The 20,853-nt window shown below is 39.2% G+C and overlaps 1 protein-coding gene across 1 annotated transcript in view; it reads left to right on the top strand.

The window, feature by feature from the left end:
* SLC47A1 (solute carrier family 47 member 1) overlaps window positions 1–20,853 on the top strand; it is a 103,458-nt gene that overhangs the window by 49,570 nt on the left and 33,035 nt on the right. The window contains exons 24-27 of the mRNA XM_079130349.1: window positions 460–557; window positions 2,156–2,253; window positions 12,431–12,544; window positions 13,565–13,632. Of these exons, the coding sequence (XP_078986475.1) occupies window positions 460–557; window positions 2,156–2,253; window positions 12,431–12,544; window positions 13,565–13,632 (378 nt within the window). The remainder of the gene's footprint in view (window positions 1–459; window positions 558–2,155; window positions 2,254–12,430; window positions 12,545–13,564; window positions 13,633–20,853) is intronic.

Below are 20,853 nucleotides of genomic sequence, written 5' to 3'. Positions count from 1 at the left end.
AGAAATGAGCAACTGGCACCATAAAACAAAGGGCTGAACGTTTTCTGCACACCTGCTAAGAAGCAGGCATTGCTGGGTGCTTTGCACCTGAGAGCTTAATACTCACCTGGGGAGCGGTCCAGCAGCTAGGCCCCAGTGTTTCCCTGATGCTCTTTCTTCGACACATCTTGCCAGGGCCTGTTTGCTCTTCATGAGATTATTTCCTGTTTTCTCTGTCTCTGCTGCTGTTATGAAAACTGACCTACCAGGGCTTTCAGAAGCATTTAAAAAACCTTTGGCTTGGCCAGATGCTGCAGTAATAGTGGAGACAGTTCTGGTTGTTTTCACCTCTGGCCATTCCAGTCTTGGGTGACTTTACCACCGTTTAAAATTGGCACATGTTTAACTCTGATCGTCTACTTGACAACCTAGCTAAATAGCTTTTGAAAATGCTAATAATTTCCTATTTGGGGATTTCAGGGCATCATCATGCCCCAAGTTATTACTGGAATTGCAGCGAATATTGTCAACGTGGGCATGAATGCCCTCCTGCTGTATGCCCTGGACCTTGGAGTGGTGTAAGTCAAAAGCTATTCATTCAGTAAAGACTGAGTGTCTACTGTGTGCTGGCTCCCCTCCTAGGGAGTGAAGCAGTCATGAGAGGGAATATACCTGTCAGTGTTCATACCTGTGCGACAGGAAAGATCTAGCTGTGGGAGCCCAGGGAGGAGCAGTTAGTTAGCTCAGGCAGTTGGAAGGGGGAGCAGTAGAGTTTATTTAGGTGAAGAGATAAGGACAGGTCTGGCAGGGATTGATACCTGTGTGTGGAAGTAGTTAGCTTGGAGGGAATTGCTACTTTAAAGGCTGAGATGTGTGACCAAGCAGAGGCAGAAGGGGACAGATGCCTGCAGGGATTCTTCCAGTATCTCTGAATGTTAATAAATTGAGCCAAATTCTATCTTACAAAGCTTGAGGAAATGAGGGCCCCACAAAGAAAAGGTAGTCAGTTTGAGCTTCCCTTGGCAGGCATCCTGGTGGCCCGCCCTTCACTTGAGGATGCATGCCTCTGGTGCCTCAGCCCAGAACCAGCCTTGGCACTTGTGACTACTGAGTGGTCATGCCAGCACGTGCAGACCAAGCCCCAATACTTTTGGGCTACTTCAGGGCAGTGTGTTCCTTTATAAATAAAAATAATTTCAGTGGATCATGGCCAGCACTTTAAAAAAATGAAATATTAAGAATTAAAAAGAATAAAGTGAACTAGAATAGGAAGTATGAAGTACATCAACTATTATGGGGGTGTTTTTTAATAAGATTTTTTTTCAGTTATGTATAGGTGGATGAGTGTACAGATGTTAATAATGTGGGTACTGATAGTAAATGGAAACTATTGTGTTCAAAGCTATCAGTTAAAGGATAGCAGAGATCAGAACATAAGAACACATCAGTGAGAACCATGCATAACATCTTCCTTATGCTCAAAAGGAAGGCGCTGTGGGGGGAGTCATAGTCTAGCAGGCAAGGGTGAGGACAGTGGATTGACCACCAAGATGGTTTCTCCAGTGGTGAACCTTAGGAATTCCCAAAGAAATATAGTCAATGCAGTTTGGGGATTGGGTAAGAGAATAGATAAACCAATGATTAAATGTGACACTTACAATGAACACAAAAATAGATAAGGTGGCAGAGTTCCTGTGCTGGGACAGGGCATTTTATTTTCTCACGATAGGCGATGAAATGTTGCCTACTGCAGAGCCCCAAAGTTGGGTTCTAATGGAAAACAAGCTATTATCCTGGGAAATAAAATTCTACAACCTGGATCTGTGTTTTGAACACAGTAGCTGGTTGATATATCCTTTCTGACTACTTATATCTGAGAAATGGTTTGACAGTTTATTGAAGCTGTTAACACAAGGAATGGTGATAAATCTTTGTCCTTTTTTTTTCTAATTGATGGTTAGTAACATTGGGTTATTCCACAAAACTCAATATTGTTGTAAAGAGAACAAGTCTATTATAAATGGATTTAGTGTTTAAAACATCAAAAGACGACAGCCCAAGAGCTCCAGGCTTATCTAATAACTGTCACCACAGAACAAAAACTGGTCAGGGGCTGTCTGCTGGTGTATATTTGGAAGGATACACTCAGTGGTAATGACGGCTTTTTCTCCTTCAGAGGATCTGCCTGGGCTAACACTACCTCCCAGTTCGTCCTGTCTGCTCTTCTTTTCCTTTATGTGTGGTGGAAAAAAATCTACGTCGACACCTGGGGAGGTATGGTGATATTGCTTTCTTACCTTATGTCACTTGATATTCAGGAATATGTAATTCTGTTTTCTGAAATTTTTTTTTCACAAGGAGTTCTGGTTTTTATCTTTTAGGGAATCTAAAAATTATATAAATATTTAAATTCTTGAAAATGTAAAAGTTTCAGGGTGATGTGTGATTTTTTTAAGGTGACTTCGTTCATAGAAGACTATTTGCAGCTATTGAGTTCTGAGAATTAATATGAATTAAAATTACTAATACAAAATCCTAGTTTTTTCTTGCAAATTATCATGTTCTATGAAAGTGAAATTTTGTCTCATCAGCTCAAGTGAATAGACTAACCCATGAAACAAAATAGAACCATTTGTGACTTAGCTAAATTCCTTTGAGCATTTAGCAGTGCACTGGTAAGCATAATGTTAGATTTGTTTTTGTTTCTGTTTTTCTGTTTTTCCAACTTTATTAAGGTGTGATTAACAAAGTGTATATATTTAGGGTACACAACATAATATTTTGATATACATGTATATTGTGAGATGATTACTGCTATATTGCTAAGTAAACTCTCCATCATAGAGCTACCCTTCTGTGTATGGCAAGAATATGCAAGATCTACTCTCTGAGAAAACTTGAACTACATGTTAGATTATTATTAACTGTATTCACTGTGTTTCACATGAGGGCTCCAGAACTTATTCATTTAAACTGAACGTTTAATCCCTTTAACCAACATGATTCCCTTTCCCCTACCACCTAAACCCTGGTAACCACCCTCCTACTGTTTCTGTTTAACTTTTTCAGATTCCACACATAAATGAGATCGTGCAATATTTATTTTTCTGTGTCTGCTTATTTCACTTAAAATAATGTCCCCAGATTCATCTGTAGAGTTAAAAATCCTTAATTTTTAAATAATATTTCTGTGTGTATATTTTCTTTATCCATTCATCTCTTGATGAACACTCATGTTGTTTTTATGTCTTGGTAATTGTGAAGAATGCTGCAGTGAACATGGGAGGTCAGATAGCTCTTTGAGATCCTGAGTTCATTTCCTTTTATTTTTCATTAATTGCCTTTTATTTTTCTCGCCTCATTGCTGTGGTTGTTATTTTCAGTACTGTATTGAATTGTACTGTAGATCTTAGAGGGAAAGATTTCAACTTTTCACCTTTGAGTATGATTTTAGCTCTGGTTTGTCATGTGTAGCCTTTATTGTGTTAAGATAGTTTTTTTTTTTTTTAATACCTAATCTTTTGAGTTTTTATCATGAAAGGATATTGACTTTTATCAAATCTTTTCTGGATCTATTGGGGTAATCATATGGTATCACATGTACTCATCATATCCAGGGATAAACCCCACTTCATTATGGAGTATTAACCTGTTAATGTGCTGTTGAATTTGGTTTGCTAGTATTTTGTTGAAAATTTTTATATTTATATTCACCAGGGATTATTGACCTGTGTTTTTTTTCTGGTAATATGCTTTTTTGAATTTGGTATCATGCTTATGCTAGTCTCATAAAATGAAGTATGTTTTTTGGAAGAATTTAAGAATAATTGATATTAATTCCTCTTTAAATGTTTGATGGAATTTATCAATGAAGCCCTCAGATCCTGGGCTTTGCTTTGGATTACCGATTCAGTCTTCTTACAGGTTATTGGCTTATTCAGATATTCTGTTTTTTCATTATTCCATCTTAGTGGGTTTTATGTTTTTATGAGTTTGTCCATTTCTCCTAAATTATACAACTTTCAAATAATAGTTCTTAGAAGTCTCTTTATATTTCAGTGGTATATATCTCCTCTTTCATTTCTGATTTTATTTATTTGAGTCTTTTGTTTTCTTAGTCTAGCTAAAGTTTGTCAGTTCTGTTTCTTTTCAAAAACCCAAGTCTTAGTTTCATTGATCTTTTCTAGTGTGTGTGTATGTGCTTGTGTGTGCGTGTGTGTGTGTGTTTATGTGCATATGTGTGTGTGTGTGCGCGTGTGTGTGCGTGTGCGTGTGTGTGTGTGTGTGTGTGTGTGTGTGTGTGTGTGCTGTTCCATTCTTTTCTGTTCTCATCTTTGTTATTTCTTCTACTAACTCTGGGTTCCTTGAGGTGTAAAGCTTAGGGTGTTTATTTGAGGTCTTTTTGTAGGCATTTATTTCAATAAACTTTCCTCTTAGAATTGCTTTTGCAGCATTATGTTTTGTATATTGTATTTTCATTTGCATTTGTTTCAATTTATTTCAGGCTAATTTTGTTTATTCAATTTATTTCAGGCTAATTTCAGGCTAAAATTTGTTTCAGGCTAATTTTGATTCCCCTTTTGGTTACTTTGGTTGTTCAGGAGTGTGTCATTTAATTTCTACAAATTTTTAATTTTTCTAGTTTCCCCTATTACTGATTCCTAGTTTGCTACCATTGTGGACAGAAAAGACACTTGATATGATTTCAGACTTCTTAAATTTGTTGACTTGTTTTGTAGTTTAATAGGTGCTCTGTGCTAGAGAATGTTCCATGTCTGCTTGATAAAAATTTATATTCTGTGGTTGTGAGATGGAATGTTCTTTATGTATGAAGTCTATTTGGTCTGAAGTGTAATCAAAGTCCAGTGTTTCCTTACTGATTTTCTGTGCAAATGACTTATCTAGAAGTAGGATTCTGAAGTCTCCTACTATTCTTGTATTGCTATTGATTCCTCCCCTTTGGATATGTTAATATTTGCTTTACATATTTAGGTGCTCCAATGTTGGGTCCATATATTGTGAAAACTGTTATAAATTGACACCTTTATATAGTGATCTGGTCTCTGTATATAGTTTATTACTTAAATCTATTTTGTTTGATGTAAGCATTGCTACCTCCTTATCTCTTTTTGTTTTCATGTATGTGGCACAATTTTTCTTCCTGTCAGTCTCAATCTGTGGGTGTTTTTAAAGGTGAAATGAGTATCTTGTCTAGCTGAGTTAAGGATATCAGTGATGGTCAATTATTCAGGTCCACGGACGCAGAGTTGGAGGTAGTGAGAGTCTAGCAGTGGCATCCCTTCTTTTATGGGTAGATTTCTCCATTACATCAAATTTCATCTAAAGTATTATTTGTGACTACTGCCATGTTTTTACAACCATTTGTTTTGCCAAAATGCATGTCCTAAGTGTTTTCTCATCATAGACTAGCTTGATACTTCCTTAGCTGAGGAGCATTGTGAGCAAGCCCAATAAGCCTATTTTTGCAACTGCTTGCTCTGTGTGGAGCCTGTTTGGATCTGGTTTAGTGAGAATTCAAGGCCTTTGGTCATTCTGTCTCACTAAAATGAAAACTGCTTTTCTTTCGTATTGATTTTCATGAGCCAGCACCCCAATAACTTGTGTCAACAATGTATGGAAGTACAGCTTGTCCATGTACTTAGCCAGCTATTTTTATTCCACCATTCCATGCCATTTTGTTCTAGGTGCTTCTTTTATAAACAACGTGTTATATTATTCATTCTCTGAGTCTCTAGTTTTAAATCATAGCTTTTAACCCATTTGCATTTATTGCAATTAAGACATAGTAGGGCTTCTTTAGTAGGATTTTTCTTTGTATTTTCTATTTTTTTTGTTTCAGTTTGCTTGTTTTTATTTTTTTCTGTATTCGTGATCAGTTTTTTTCCTTCATTTCTTTACTTCTCTCTGCTCTATTCCTCTTCATCTGTAGTAGGGCCCAGTGGATAAGCACCTTGACTGTAGTCAGACTGTCTGGGGTCAAGTCCCGCTTCTTAGCAGTGGACTCTGGGACTTATCTCTGCCTCAGTTTTCTCAGTGGTAAAATGATGATGATAATAATCAGACTTACATCATTTTTTAAATATATATGAAGGACTTGGAACAAAGATTGTAGCATAAAATGCATTAAGAATCATCTGTGAATACTAAGACCATTGGATAAAAAGTTATTAGGGAACAGGTTAGTCAAATGATCTCCATCACCCTACAGATTATATTCTAGTTACAAAGGACAAAATGCGTATTTCCAGTGGTGAAATCTGGCTGTTATGCATTCAGCAAATGTTGCTGCTATTTTTTATTAACCTTAAATATTTTTAATTGTTTTCTAATCACTAGCAATTTTCATTTTTCCTTCCAAATTTTTATTTTTAAAGTGTTCACACCCACTAAAATGTAAAAAGAATGGTTTAATGATCATTCAAACATACTATATCTATATTTACCAGTTGTTAACATCTTGTCACATTTGTTTCTCTTTTTAAAAATGTAATCCAACTCTCTATACATAGACCCATATGTCTCACTTTTTTTTGCCATCCAATAAAGTATAGCCATCATGACAATTCACAACTAATTATTTCGGTAGTTGTCTCTTCTACATAACATTCTCCTGAATGAACATAACATCAGTATTATACTGAAGAGAATAAAAAAGAAAAAACTTATTGAATATATCTCGTAATAGCCTCTGATATCATTCTGTATTCAAGTTCCCTAACAGTCTCCAAAACATCATATACTAAACCTGTTTTTGAGATCCGAGATTCAAAGTTCATGGGCATTTGGTTGTTGATTCTTTTATTTTTTTCCTCTTTTTCTTTTTCTTTTTACAGACTGCATTTTGATTCATTGTACACAAATGGGGTGCAACTTTTTATTTCTATGGTTGTATATGATGTTGATTCACACCATTCATGTAATCATACATGTACATAGGGTAATGATATCTGTCTCAGTTTACTATCTTTCTTTCCCCCCATTTTCCTCTACACATTCCAAAGTTCCTCCATTCTTCTCTTACCCCCCTGCACCCCACACTCCGTTATGTATCATCATCCAGTTATCAGAGAAAAAATTTGGCCTTTGGATTTTGGGATTGGCTTATTTCACTTAGCATGATATTCTCCAGCTCCATCTATTTACCAGCAAATATCATAATTTCATTCTTCTTTATGGCTGAATAATATTCCATTGTGTATATATAGCCATAGTTTCTTTATCCATTTGTCAATTGAAGGGCATCCAGGTTAGTTACAGAGTTTAGCTATTGTGAATTGAGTTGTTATAAACATTGATGTGGCTTCATTACTGTAGTATTCCTGATTTTAAGTCCTTTGGGCCTTAACAGTTGGTTCCAGAGTTTAGCTATTATGAATTGAGCTGCTATAAACATTGATGTGACTTCTTTACTGTAGTATGCTGATTTTAAGTCCTATGGGCCCATACATAGATAGCCCTTACAATGTTGAGGTATGTTCCTACTATCCCTAGTTTTCCTAGTGTTTTGAGCATGAAGGGGTGCTGTATTTTATCAAACACTTTTTCTGTATCTATTGAAATAATCATATGATTCTTAACCTTAAGTCTGTTGATGTGATGAATTACATTTATTGATTTCCGGATGTTGAACCAACCTTACGTCACTGGGCTGTTGATTCTTTATCCTCCATTTTTCTTTTTCCTTTTTGCTGCTTGAGGATAGAACTCAGGGCCTCGTGACTGCTGAGCAAGTGCCCCACCACTGAGCTACATCCCCACCCCATTATTTTTTTATCTAAATAATCTTTCCCTTCCTTTCTTTTAAGCCACTGATTTTTCCAGAGTCTAGGACAATTATCTTGTAGGATATCCCACATGGATTATCTTGTGTTTTTGTCCTCATGAGTAGATTCATGTTAAAGTTTTAGGGCAAGAATACTACATAGGGATGATGAGTACTTTTTGCATCGCCCTGGAGGCATATAATTTCAGGTGATACAGTTTGAACATTTGACTGAGGCACTAACAGCCAGATTTTGCCACTGGAAATATGCATTTTGTCCTTTGTAACTAGAATATAATCTGTAGGATGATGGAGATCATTTGACTAACTAGTTCCCCAATAACTTTTCATCCAATGGTCTTAGTATCCACAGATGATTCTTAATTCAATCAGTGATTACATTGAGGGTTACGATTGTTCTTAAACTTTTTATATGCATATGTGTATAAGGATATATAGAATAATCTGTAATGAAGGGAAAAAAAACCAGTTCAACCTACCTTAACCCCTAAAGGTTTATATAACTGACTCATATAACTAGAAATTCAAAGGCAGGGTCTCAGTCTTGGTGTCCAAGGAAAGTTTGGAGCCCTGAAAGAAAATCAGAAGGTTCCAAGAAAATTAGGAGTGGTGGTTGGCTAAACAACCATAATGCTCACTATAATATATTAAAATATGCATTTTTCATCTCTTTCCTCTTCCCAGATGTCATACCTTCATTTTCCTTTTCCTCAGCCTTACATCCCATATTATAGTTAACTATGATTCTTGGGGTGGGAGGGGTGGGGGAAATGGAAAAAAAATAACAGAATGAATCAAACAACATTGCCCTATGTAAATTTATTTGATTTTTAATTAAAAAAAACTATGATTCTTATGTCCTATGTCTTATCTAATTTCTTATTCATTTATTATTTTTAATTTTGCCAATTTATAGTTTTATTTCTTAAGAATTTTGTATTTGTTCTAATTAGTTGTACATGACAGTAGAATTCATTTATGCAGTTTGATATACATAAATGGAGTGTACTTTCTCAATTTTCTGATTACACATAGTGTATGATCACATCAGTCATGCTTTATTTCTAATTTTTTACTAGGTTCTTTTTTATATCATCCTATCCTTATTTTAAAAACCTTTTGCCTCTGAACATTTTAAGATTTATTTTAAAATTTATTTTAGTTTTTATTTTTACTTCATTAGGTATGAAATCTCATATATGTTTTGTGTCATTTTTTTTCTGGCATGATATTTCTTATTTGTTTATATCCTGGGTCATGGAACTTACTTCTTATAACTTACTGACTCTCAGACTCATATATTTTACATCTTAATATCTCTAAAATGGACTTTATTTTTCAACTCATGTGTTAAAATGATATAATTTAATAGGCAGTTTCTTTCTGACACATAATGGCTCCTTAGATGTGTTGAAATACAGTACTTGATCTCACTACGCAGTTTCTGGTTGAGGCCTGCCATCTCAAACTGTGATTTTGTGTGATTTCCTTATGGTGTTGTCTGTGAACTTGTCTTCCAACGGGCCATCTTCCTTGTGAGTCACATGGATGGCCTGACCATTGGTTAAAGGCCTGTGCCTGCTCAGGTCTAATGGGCTGTGCCTGAGCATTTCTTGGCTCAGGTTCTTCTGTAAGTGGTGACCCTTTCTGTTCATGGCTCAGGATAGTCTGCTTGCTTGTGCCCAGGGCTGGCAGGCAGCCTTGTCTTTATTTGCAGATAGGGGACAGAGCTTTCCTGGCTCCTGACTCTCCCTGATCACTAGGGTCAATGCCTTGACCCTGCTACCCTTCTCACCATCCATAGCTATCTGGCAATCTATGCTGCTCATTTTCTGTCAGTTTGTTGTCCTGTTCTTCCACGAAACTACCACATCCAAATCTGGGGTATAGGGTAGGGCCCCAGGCTTGTGCTTTTCTCCCTGAGAAGACCATGTTGCTTTCCAATGGTGTTAGTCAAGTTGACTCTTAGTGCCTTTCTTCGCTCTCAGGTTTCAGAAATTCCTTGGTGTGTTCAGTGCTGCCTCATCCTCTCCCACTTCTTTCCCTCTCCCGCTCTGAACCTCAGTTGCAAAGTGCTGAGTTTCTCATGCTTAAATTTATGGGACACCAATGTCACATTCCTTCTGTCCCTCCCATATTAGGGTATTTCTCCCTTCATGTCACAGTTTCCATTCTCTTCCCCGCAAGGCACTCTGTGTTGGATATTTCTTTCATTGTATATTTTTGGAAAATGTGCCATGTTCTTTTGACCTGCCTACACATTTGTATTTACCTGATAGTATTATAGTTTAGATTTCTTTCTTTTCCCTAAACTTTTTCACTTAGTACAGAGGTTGGCCAACCCATGAGCCAAATCTGGCTTCTAGCCTATTTTCATAAATGAAGTTTTATTGGAACACAACCACATCTAATCTTTTATGCATTGCCTGTGGCTGCTCTTGGGCTTCTAGAGCAGAGTTGAATTGCTGTGACAAAGATCATTTGGCCTGTGAAGTGTATTTACCACATGACCCTTAATAGAAAAAGTTTGTTGACTTCTGATTTAGCAGTGTTTTCTTTTTGTTTATATTTTTAGTTATGGTAAAACATATAAACATAAAATTTACCATTTTAACCACTTTTAAGTGTACAGATCAGTGGAATTAAATCCATTCACATTGTTATGAAACCATTGACACCATATGTTTTGGCCATTTTCTTTTGTTCTAATTGAACACTGTAGACTGGATGAATAGTAATGAGTAGAGGCTTTTTGAGTTCATAGTTCCAAAGACTTGCCAGTTCAAGAGCATGGTGCAGGCTCTGCTCAGCATCTGGTGAGAGTCTTCTTTCCACATCATAAATGGTGGAGGGCATCACCTGATGACACAGAGCAAGAATGCCAGAGACAGCTTGCTTTTATGACAAACCTACGCTCAAGATAAACCATGTGTCCACCGACCCATTAGTCCATTAATCCACTAGAGCTCTGCCATCAGGACCCAGTCATCTCCCAAGTGCCCCACCTAGATTACCACTAAGGCAAACAATACAAACATCTGTCTCTAGAAATTTTTCATCTTGGAAAACTGAACCCATTGAACCCATCCGTACCCATTGAATAATAACTCCCCATTCCTCCTTCCCATGCCCTAGGCCCTGGAAACCTCCATTCTGCTTTTTGTTTCTATGACTTTGACTACTCTCAACACCTTATATAATTGAAATCATATACTATTGGTCTTTGGCTTATTTTACTTAATGTCCACATAACGTCCACAAGGTTCATTCATGTTGTAGTACATGTCAGAATTTCCTTCCTTTTAAAGGATGAATACTATTCCATTATATGTGTAAACTACATTTCCTTGTCCATTCATTAATCAATGGATATTTGGATTGCTTCCATCTTTTAGCTATTGTGAAAAATGCTGTTATGAACATGGGTGTACAGATATCCCTTCCCAAAATTAATGTTGATTCTTTGGAATATATACCCAAAAGTGAAATTACTGAATCATATGGCAATTCTTTTAATGTTTTGAGGAACCTGCATATTGTTCTTCCATAGTTACTACACTTTTTTACATGCCCATCAATAGTACACAAGGGTTCCAATTTCTCTACATTTTTGTCAACCTTTATTCTTTGGTTTCTTTCTTTCTTTCTTTCTTTTTGATAATAGATATCCTAATGGGTATTAGGTTATAACTCATTTTGATTTGCATGTCCCTAATTATTAGTAATGTTGAACTCTTTTTATATACTCATGCATTTGTATATTTTCTTTGGAGAAATGTCTATTTAAATCCCTTGCCTATTTTTAAATTTTTTTTTTCATTGCTGAGTTGCAGAAATTATTTATGAGTTATGGGTCTTATGACATCCAGACATCTTTACAAGGTATATGATTTGAAAATATTTTCTCCCATTCTGTGCGTTACCTTTTCATTCTGCTGCTTGTGTCCTTTGGATGTACAGAAGAATTTTTTAATCTCGACAGTCTATTTTTTCTATTTTTACATCTGTTGTTTGTGAGCACAATGTCTTTTAAGACCTACTCAAAACCGGGTCAGTGGTATTACACCCAGTCCCAGCTAATCAGAAGGCTGAGGAAGGATGACCACTTGTGCTCGGGAGCCCCTCTCAGGAAAAAAAAAAAAAAGAGGGATCCATCCATATTCACACATACACACACAAATATATAAATAAACATATATACATATTTGTTGCATATAACACATATGTGTATCATATATGTATGCAGTGTTTTGCTTTCAATCATACAGTGCATCTATCATATTTTATTTTATCATTTCTCTAGTTCTCTCTTGATGGTCGGTCTCCTTGCTGTTGCTCAGACTCCACAGCCACAGTCTGCACAGTGTGTAGCCTACATTTTTTATGGAGTACTACAAAGCTGTCTTTGCCATTTATATCCAGGAGCGGCATGTATGGGTGATAGGACACAAACATACTTCAGTTTCACTAAACATTGACAGTTTAGTGCCTGCCATCTTAAACTCTGGTCCTCTTTGACATCTTTATATCTTGCTGGAGAACCGAGTCTACTTCTAGCCTCTCATCACATGGAAGAGGCCGTATCTGAAATAGAATGGTCAGTATCAGAGAATACAGTGAATACCTGTTTTGTCTCCTGTTCTGCAGGTTGGACGAGGGAGTGCTTCCAGGAATGGGGCTCCTACATCCGCCTGGCTGTCCCCAGCATGTTCATGGTGTGCATCGAGTGGTGGACCTTCGAGATCGGGACCTTCCTCGCGGGTCTGTCAGCAGTCCAGTAGGCACCTATGCACAGCCTGGCTAGTCACGTCTCCAGAGCTTTCCTAGAAACTTAAGTGTTGCTTCTCTACCCTGCACCATTTTATCAGGCTCTCAGGGAGGTTTTTAATACAGGCATAAACTCTCCACCAACCAAATTTGGGTCGGGTGGTGCTTGAGCACTACTGACCCACCCTGCATTTTGTAAGTGAGGAAAGGGAGGCCACTGGTAAGGGGTTTGCCAAGAGTCCTGGAGTGGGAGAACAAAACCTACAACCCAGGTCTCCTGATTCAGACTGCCTTGTGCTTCATTTGACCTTTCCTCAGCATCCGTCTGTTTTGTTGTTGTTGAGACAGATCTCTCTATGTTGCTTAGGCTGGCCTTGAACTCCTGGGCTCAAGCCATCCTCCTGCGTTGGCTCACAAAGTATAGGTGTGCACCACCACACCTGACTTCCAGCCAAATTTTTAAGATTTTAACAAATGCAGAATCATTGATTTGGCTCTGTTTTAGCTATGATCTGTGAGTTTACTGAATTGTAGTGATTTGAGTATAGGTATTCATTTTAGCCATCTGATCACTAGTAATGTGATAGATTAAACAGAGGACAAGAGTAACAGACAAAGCAGTTTGTGGAGAGTTGCACACTTCAGTGATCCTATCAGCTATGCATAGAGATTGCCCTTCTGCTTCCCCCTCCCACACTATGACCCCACATCTTCTGGGCATGACCTGCAACTCTAGGAGCCTTTTCTACTTTGAACCCAATGTTTTTTCCCCTGGTAGAGCAGGGGCTTGTAGAATGAGCTGTGTCAATCTTAGCGGCCTGAAATCTTGGCGACTCCCTGAGGAAAAGATACCTGGGATTCTTTTTAGAACAGTCTGATAGTGAATTCTGTCATCAATTGATGCTTCTGAGGCATGGTTAGCTTCTCTTAAGTTAAAATGTGTTCTAGTTTTCTAAGGAAAATTCTTGCTTTAATTGGATATTTGAATGTTCTTTGCATGTGTCAACCTTTCAGGGCTGATTAACGTGACAGAGCTTGGAGCCCAGGCTGTCATTTATGAACTGGCCTCCGCAGCTTACATGGTAAGAATGATGGGGTGAGACTCAGCACCTACTTCACATAAACCCTGTGGGCCATCATCAGAGAGAGAGAGAGAGAGAGAGAGAGAGAGAGAGAATAGCATAGTGGTGACAGCATGGATGAATTAGGGCCAGACACGTGCAGTTGAGTCCTAGCCTTGCCACTCTCTAACTATGTGATGTAGGCTCCTTACTTAGCCTTCCTGAGATTTAGTTTCCTCCTATATAAAATGGGGGGAAATATCTACTGTTCAGGTGAACACTGAATGAGATATTACATGTAAGATACTTAGCATGATACCTGGCATTTACATTTAACCAATATGGAGTTAGTGCTGGAATATGATGGTGAGTGAGATGGAGACAACTTCTCTTTTCTTGTGACTCAGGACACAGATAGAAAAGGGAGGGAGGAAGGGAAGGAAGGAAGGAAAGAAGGAGAGGAAGAAAGAGAAAAAAGAAAGATATGAGCATTGCAAATATCATATATATATATGATAAGCACCATTAAAAAAGCAAAAATGGTCTGAGATTCATAAAAACAGGCAGATGCCTTTTAGGTAGGATAGTGAGGAAGGGTGTACATGTGTTACACTTAAGCTGGGACATGAAGGATGAGAGTAACTGTCCTGGGGAGCCCATAGGTGGGAGCCAACTGTGCAGCCTGAGCCAAGGCCCCATGAGGGAACAGTGTCTGGCACGGCTCAGGGGTTACTGAGGGTTATTGAGGGGAAGTTGGAGGCTGCACACAGGGCCTGGGGTCTCAGGTCAAGTAACAACCACTTTTATCCTGTGTAGACGCTGGCTTCAGGTGGGCTTCAGGTGAGCATTGTAGGTGGGAGCGGAAAGGACAGAGGAGGCTGCTGGAATTGTCCAGGTGAGGGAGGAGAAAAGTGAATGGATTAGGTATGTGGGGGGCAGCATGACAGGTCAGAGTTTGGTTGTGGGTTGCAAGGCAGGGAGTGAGAAGAATCACAAGTCTGGCTTGAACAGCTGTGCAGGGTAATGCCTTTTATCTTCTGATGCTTTTTGGATATTCCCACCCTATCCAGATATAGGACACTCCCATTTTTTTGTCTGCTTCTTGTTTTTGTTTTTTTAACTTTTCTTGTGCTGGGGATTGAACCAGGGGAGCCAAATCCTCAGTCCTTTTTACTTTTTATTGTGAGATAGGGTCTTGGAAAGTTGTTGAGTCTTGGCTTGAACTTGTGATCCTCTGTCTTAGCAACCTACCGCACTACCCCACCAAGTCGCTGGGATTACAGGTGTGTTCTGCTGCTTCTTGTTTTTAAAAAATTAAAAGGTTTTTCTTGCAAGATGGCGGCCTAGAGGGTGGCTGCATTTCATGTTGCTCCAGGACTCAGGATTCAAAAGAGGAGATATTGAGACGCTTGGGACCAACTCAAAGCAGCCGGGTGACTCTCACCCCCTGGGGGGGCATCCCGGATGGGACGGGGGTCCCGGAACGCAGGAAACTTTGTGAAGTAGAACTGCCGGCGAGACGCCCCTCCCCCCACTGGAGCAGTGAACTCGGACAGCTGGGAGCGCCGTAAAGGAGGCCACTCGGCACAGCGCTGGGACTCGGAGCAGCCACTGGGGCTCCGGCGGCTGCCCAGGGGAAGAGTGGCGAGGAGAACTGTGTGGACTTAGGACACTGGGGCCTGCCCTGAGGAGGAGGAGAGGAGCGTGGCCACTTGGATTCGGAGTGACTGCGCCAGAGCTACAGGCGGTTGGCAGACGAGAAGCTGCGCGGCGAGCTGTTTGGAATCAGAACGACGCTTCTGAACCCCGGGGCCTGCCCTGAGGACGAGGAGGAGGAAGAGGAGCGCGGCCGCTTGGATTCGGGTGACTATACTAGAGCTACAGGCGGTTGCCAGAGAAGGGGCTGCGTGGCGAGCTGTTTGGACTCTGACCACTTCTGAACCCCGGGGCCTGCCCGGAGGAGTAGGAGAAGGAGGAGAAGGAGCGCGGCGGGTCCTTTGGACTCGCAGTGACTGCATTAGCGCTCCAGGCGGCTGCTCAGAGGAGAAGGCGAGTGGTGAGTTGTTTGGTCTTAAAGTGACAGCTCCTGAACACAGGGGGGCTGCCTGGAGGAGAAGCGTGGTGGGACGCTTGGTCTTGAGTGGCCGCACCTGAGCTCCGGGCGGTGCCCAGAGGACCCGTGCAGCGGGTCACGTGGATTCAGAGCCACTCAGAGGGACTGCTCCTGAACACCCAGGGGGCTATCTGGAGAAGGAGGAGGAACGGGGAGGGTCACTTCGACTCGGCGTGATTGATTGCCCTGGGCTACGGGTGGTTGGTGGGAGGAGGAGGCACGAAGTGAGTTTCTTGGACTCCTAGTGACCGCACCGGCATACTGGGCAGCTGTCTGGAGGAAGAGGCCTGTGGCGGGTCTCTGGGACTCAGAGCGATTGTTCGGGGCCACAGGTGGCTGCTCAGAGGAGGGGCCACGCAGCCAGGCGATTAGGTGCAGAGCAGGGTCCCAGGATCTAGGAGGCTTCTGGGTGGAAGAGTCGCACAGAGACAGGCTTAGGGCGGAGCGAAGGTTCCAGGCCTGTGGGCAAATTCTCTGAGGAGGGGCAGCCTAAGGAGATTCATCTGCGAAGGGTGAGGCTCCCAGTCCCAGGAGGTAGGGCCGGGCCCCTGGAAACTTTGCAGAGGAAGGCAGCCCAGCCCAGGCAGTAGCTGTAAATTGAGGGGAACCTCTAGGAGGAAACTGACCAGCGAGACCTCCCCACTGGGTGAGTCTTCCCTGCCTGGTGAGGTTTCCCCACAAGCACGGTAAAACCAGAGACACAGGCCCAAACAGGCCTTCCTCAGCCCACAGCCTAGGTCCCCTTTGGATGACCATTGGTCAACAAGTGGAGGCACCTCTGCCCACTAGCAGGGAATATACCCCACCTGAAGGCCACCACTCCTAGAGAGGCAGCTTCCTTGTGGAGCACCGCATTATCAACTTCCTCCAAGACTTCAGCCTACTGAAGGCTAAGAGGGGATATACATAGAAATCTTCAGGGACATTGTAAATCAACAGAGGAAATCTGCACTATCTCAGCGGTCCACTGATATCTGAACAACATGAGAAAACAAGGAAAGAAAATGCTGCAAACAAATCTAGATGTTACATCAATAAAACCCAATGACAGCATGGCAGAAGAAATGACAGAAAAGGAGTTCAGAATGTACATAATTAAAATGATCAGAGAAGCAAACGAGGAGATGAAAGAGCAAATGCAAGCATTGAATGATGAGATGAAAGAGCAAATGCAAGCATTGATTGATCACACCAATCGACAGTTAAAAGAGCAAATACAGGAAACAAAAGATCATTTCAATAAAGAGTTAGAGATATTGAAAAAAAACCAAACAGAAATCCTTGACATGAAGGAAACAATAAACCAAATTAAGAACTCCATAGAAAGCATATCCAATAGGATAGAACACCTGGAAGACAGAACCTCAGACATTGAAGACAAAATATTTAACCTTGAAAACAAAGCTGAACAAACAGAGAAGATGGTAAGAAATCATGAACAGAATCTACAAGAACTATGGGATATCATGAAAAGGCCAAATTTAAGAATTATTGGGATTGAGGAAGGCCTAGAGAAACAAGCCAAAGGAATGAACAACCTATTCATGAAATAATATCAGAAAATTTCCCAAATCTGAAGAATGAAATGGAAAATCAAGTTCAAGAGGCTTACAGGACTCCAAATACACAAAATTACAACAGACCCACACCAAGGCACATTATAATGAAAATACCTAACATACAAAATAAAGACAGAATTTTAAAGGCTGTGAGAGAAAAGAACCAAATTACATTCAGGGGGAAACCAATACGCATATCAGCAGATTTTTCAATCCAGACCCTAAAAGCTAGAAGGTCCTGGAACAACATTTTTCAAGCCCTGAAAGAAAATGGATGCCAACCAAGAATCTTATACCCAGCAAAACTTACCTTCAAATTTGACGATGAAATAAAATCCTTCCATAAACAAAAGCTAAAAGAATTTACAAAAAGAAAGCCAGCATTACAGAACATTCTCAACAAAATATTCCATGAGGAAGAGATGAAAAACAAAGAAGCAAATCAGCAAAGGGAGGAATTATCCTAAAGGAATTGTCAAATAAAGGAGGAAACAAGTTGTGTCAAACAAATAAATAAACAAAATTTTAAAAATGAACCAAATGACCGGGAAACCAAATCATTTCTCTATAATAACCCTGAATGTTAATGGCCTGAATTCATCAATCAAAAGACATAGACTGGCAGACTGGATTAAAAAGAAAGATCCAACATATGTTGCCTGCAAGAGACTCACCTCATAGAAAAAGATACCCATAGATTAAAGGTGAAAGGATGGGGAAAAACATACCATGCACATGGACTCAGCAAAAAAGCTGGAGTATCCATCCTCATTTCCGATAATGTGGACTTCAAGCCAAAGTTAGTCAGAAGGGATAAAGAAGGTCATTTCATTCTGCTTAAGGGAAGCATAAATCAGCAAGATATAACAATCATAAACATCTATGCCCCAAACAGTGGCTCATCTATGTATGTCAAACAAATCCTTCTCAATTTTAGAAACCAAATAGACCACAACACAATAATACTAGGTGATTTTAACACGCCGCTCTCACCACTGGACAGATCTTCCAGACAAAAATTGAACAAAGAAACCATAGATCTCAATAACACAATCAATAATTTAGACTTAACGGACATTTATAGAATATACCATCCAACCAAGAGTGAATACACTTTCTTCTCAGCAGCACATGGATCCTTCTCTAAAATAGACCATATATTATGCCACAAAGCTAATGTTAGCAAATACAAGTAGAGACACTAGCATGTATTCTATCAGATCATAATGGATTGAAGTTAGAAATAAATGAAAGAGTAAAACACAGAAACTATTCCAACATCTGGAGATTAAACAATATGCTATTATATGATGAATGGATAACAGAAGATATTAGGAAGGAAATTAAAAAATTCTTAGAGGTAAATGAGAACAAAGAAACATCATATCAAAATCTCTGGGACACTATGAAAGCAGTACTTAGAGGGAAATTTATTTCATGGAGCGCATTCAATAAAAGAAGTAAAACTCAACAAATAAACAACCTAACACTACAGCTCAAAGCCCTAGAAAAAGAAGAACAGAACAGCACCAAAAGTAGTAGAAGACAGGAAATAGTTAAACTCAGAGCTGAAATCAATGAAATTGAAACAAAAGAAACAATACAAAAAATTGACAAAATAAATAGTTGGTTCTTCGAAAAAATAAACAAAATTGATAAACCTTTAGCCACACTACAAAGAGAAGACGAGAGAAAACCCAAATCACTAAAATTCGGAATGAACAAGGAAATATCACAACAGACAGGATTGAAATACAAAACATAATTAGAAGCTATTTTGAAAATCTATACTCCAACAAAATAGAAAATTTCGAAGACATCAACAGGTTTCTAGAGACATATGAATTGCCTAAACTGAATGAGGAGGACATAAACAATTTAAATAGACCAATTTCAAGTACTGAAATAGAAGAAGTCATCAAAAGCCTACCAACAAAGAAAAGTCCGGGACCAGATGGGTTCTCAGCCGAGTTCTACAAAACCTTTAAGGAAGAGCTCATTCCAATACTTCTCAAAGTATTCCATAAAATAGAAGAGGAGGGAACCCTCCCAAACTCATTCTATGAAGCCAATATCACACTGATACCTAAACCAGACAGAGACTCATCAAGGAAAGAAAATTTCAGACCAATATCCTTAATGAACATCGACACAAAAATTCTCAACAAAATTTTAGCAAATCACATACAAAAACATATTAAAAAGATAGTGCACCATGATCAAGTGGGTTTCATCCCAGGGATGCAAGGTTGGTTCAACATCAGGAAATCAATAAACGTAATTCACCATATCAATAGACTTAAAGTCAAGAATCACATGATTATTTCAATAGATGCAGAAAAAGCATTTGATAAAATACAGCACCCCTTCATGCTCAAAACACTTGAAAAAATAGGGATAGTGGGAACATTCCTTAACATTGTAAAGGCCATTTATGCTAAGCCCATGGCTAATATCATTCTAAATGGTGAAAAACTGAAAGCATTCCCCCTAAAAACTGGAACAAGGCAGGGATGCCCTCTTTCACCACTTCTATTCAACATCGTTCTTGAGACTCTGGCCAGAGCAATTAGACAAACCAAAGAAATTAAAGGGATACGAATTGGAAAAGAAGAACTCAAACTATCCTTGTTCGCTGATGACATGATTATATATTTAGAGGAACCTGGAAATTCCACCAGAAAACTCTTAGAACTCATAAGTGATTTCAGTAAAGTAGCAGGTTACAAGATCAATGCCCATAAATCCAACGCATTTTTATACATAAGTGATGAATCTTCAGAAAGAGAAATTAGGAAAACTACCCCATTCACAATAGCCTCGAAAAAAATAAAATACTTGGGAATCAATCTCACAAAAGAGGTGAAAGACCTCTACAATGAGAACTATACAACACTAAAGAAAGAAATTAAAGAACACCTTAGAAGATGGAAAGATCTTCCATGTTCTTGGATAGGAAGAATTAATATTGTCAAAATGGCCATACTACCTAAAGTGCTATACAAATTCAATGCAATTCCAATTAAAATCCCAATTGTGTACCTTACAGAAATAGAGCAAGCAATTATGAAATTCATCTGGAAGAATAAGAAACCCAGAATAGCTAAAGCAATCCTTAGCAGGAAGAGTGAAACAGGGGGTATTGCAATACCAGATCTTCAACTCTACTACAAAGCAATAGTAACAAAAACGGCATGGTATTGGTACCAAAATAGAAAGGTAGATCAATGGTACAGAATAGAGGACACGGACACAATCCCAAATAAATACAATTTTCTCATACTAGACAAAGGGGCCAAAAATATGCAATGGAGAAAAGATAGCCTCTTCAACAAATGGTGCTGGGAAAACTGGAAATCCATATGCAACAGAATGAAACTAAACCCATATCTCTCACCATGCACGAAACTAAACTCAAAATGGATTAAGGACCTCGGAATCAGACCAGAGACCCTGCAGATTATAGAAGAAAAAGTAGGTCCAAATCTTCACCTTGTTGGTCTAGGACCAGACTTCCTTAACAGGACTCCCATAGCACAAGAAATAAAAGCTAGAATCAACCACTGGGAT

This window comes from Sciurus vulgaris, assembly GCF_902686455.1.
Source record: "Sciurus vulgaris genome assembly, chromosome: 3".
NCBI lineage: Eukaryota > Metazoa > Chordata > Mammalia > Rodentia > Sciuridae > Sciurus > Sciurus vulgaris.
The sequence above is the reverse complement of the archived record's forward strand: the minus strand, read 5'-3'. Positions and strand labels throughout refer to the sequence as shown.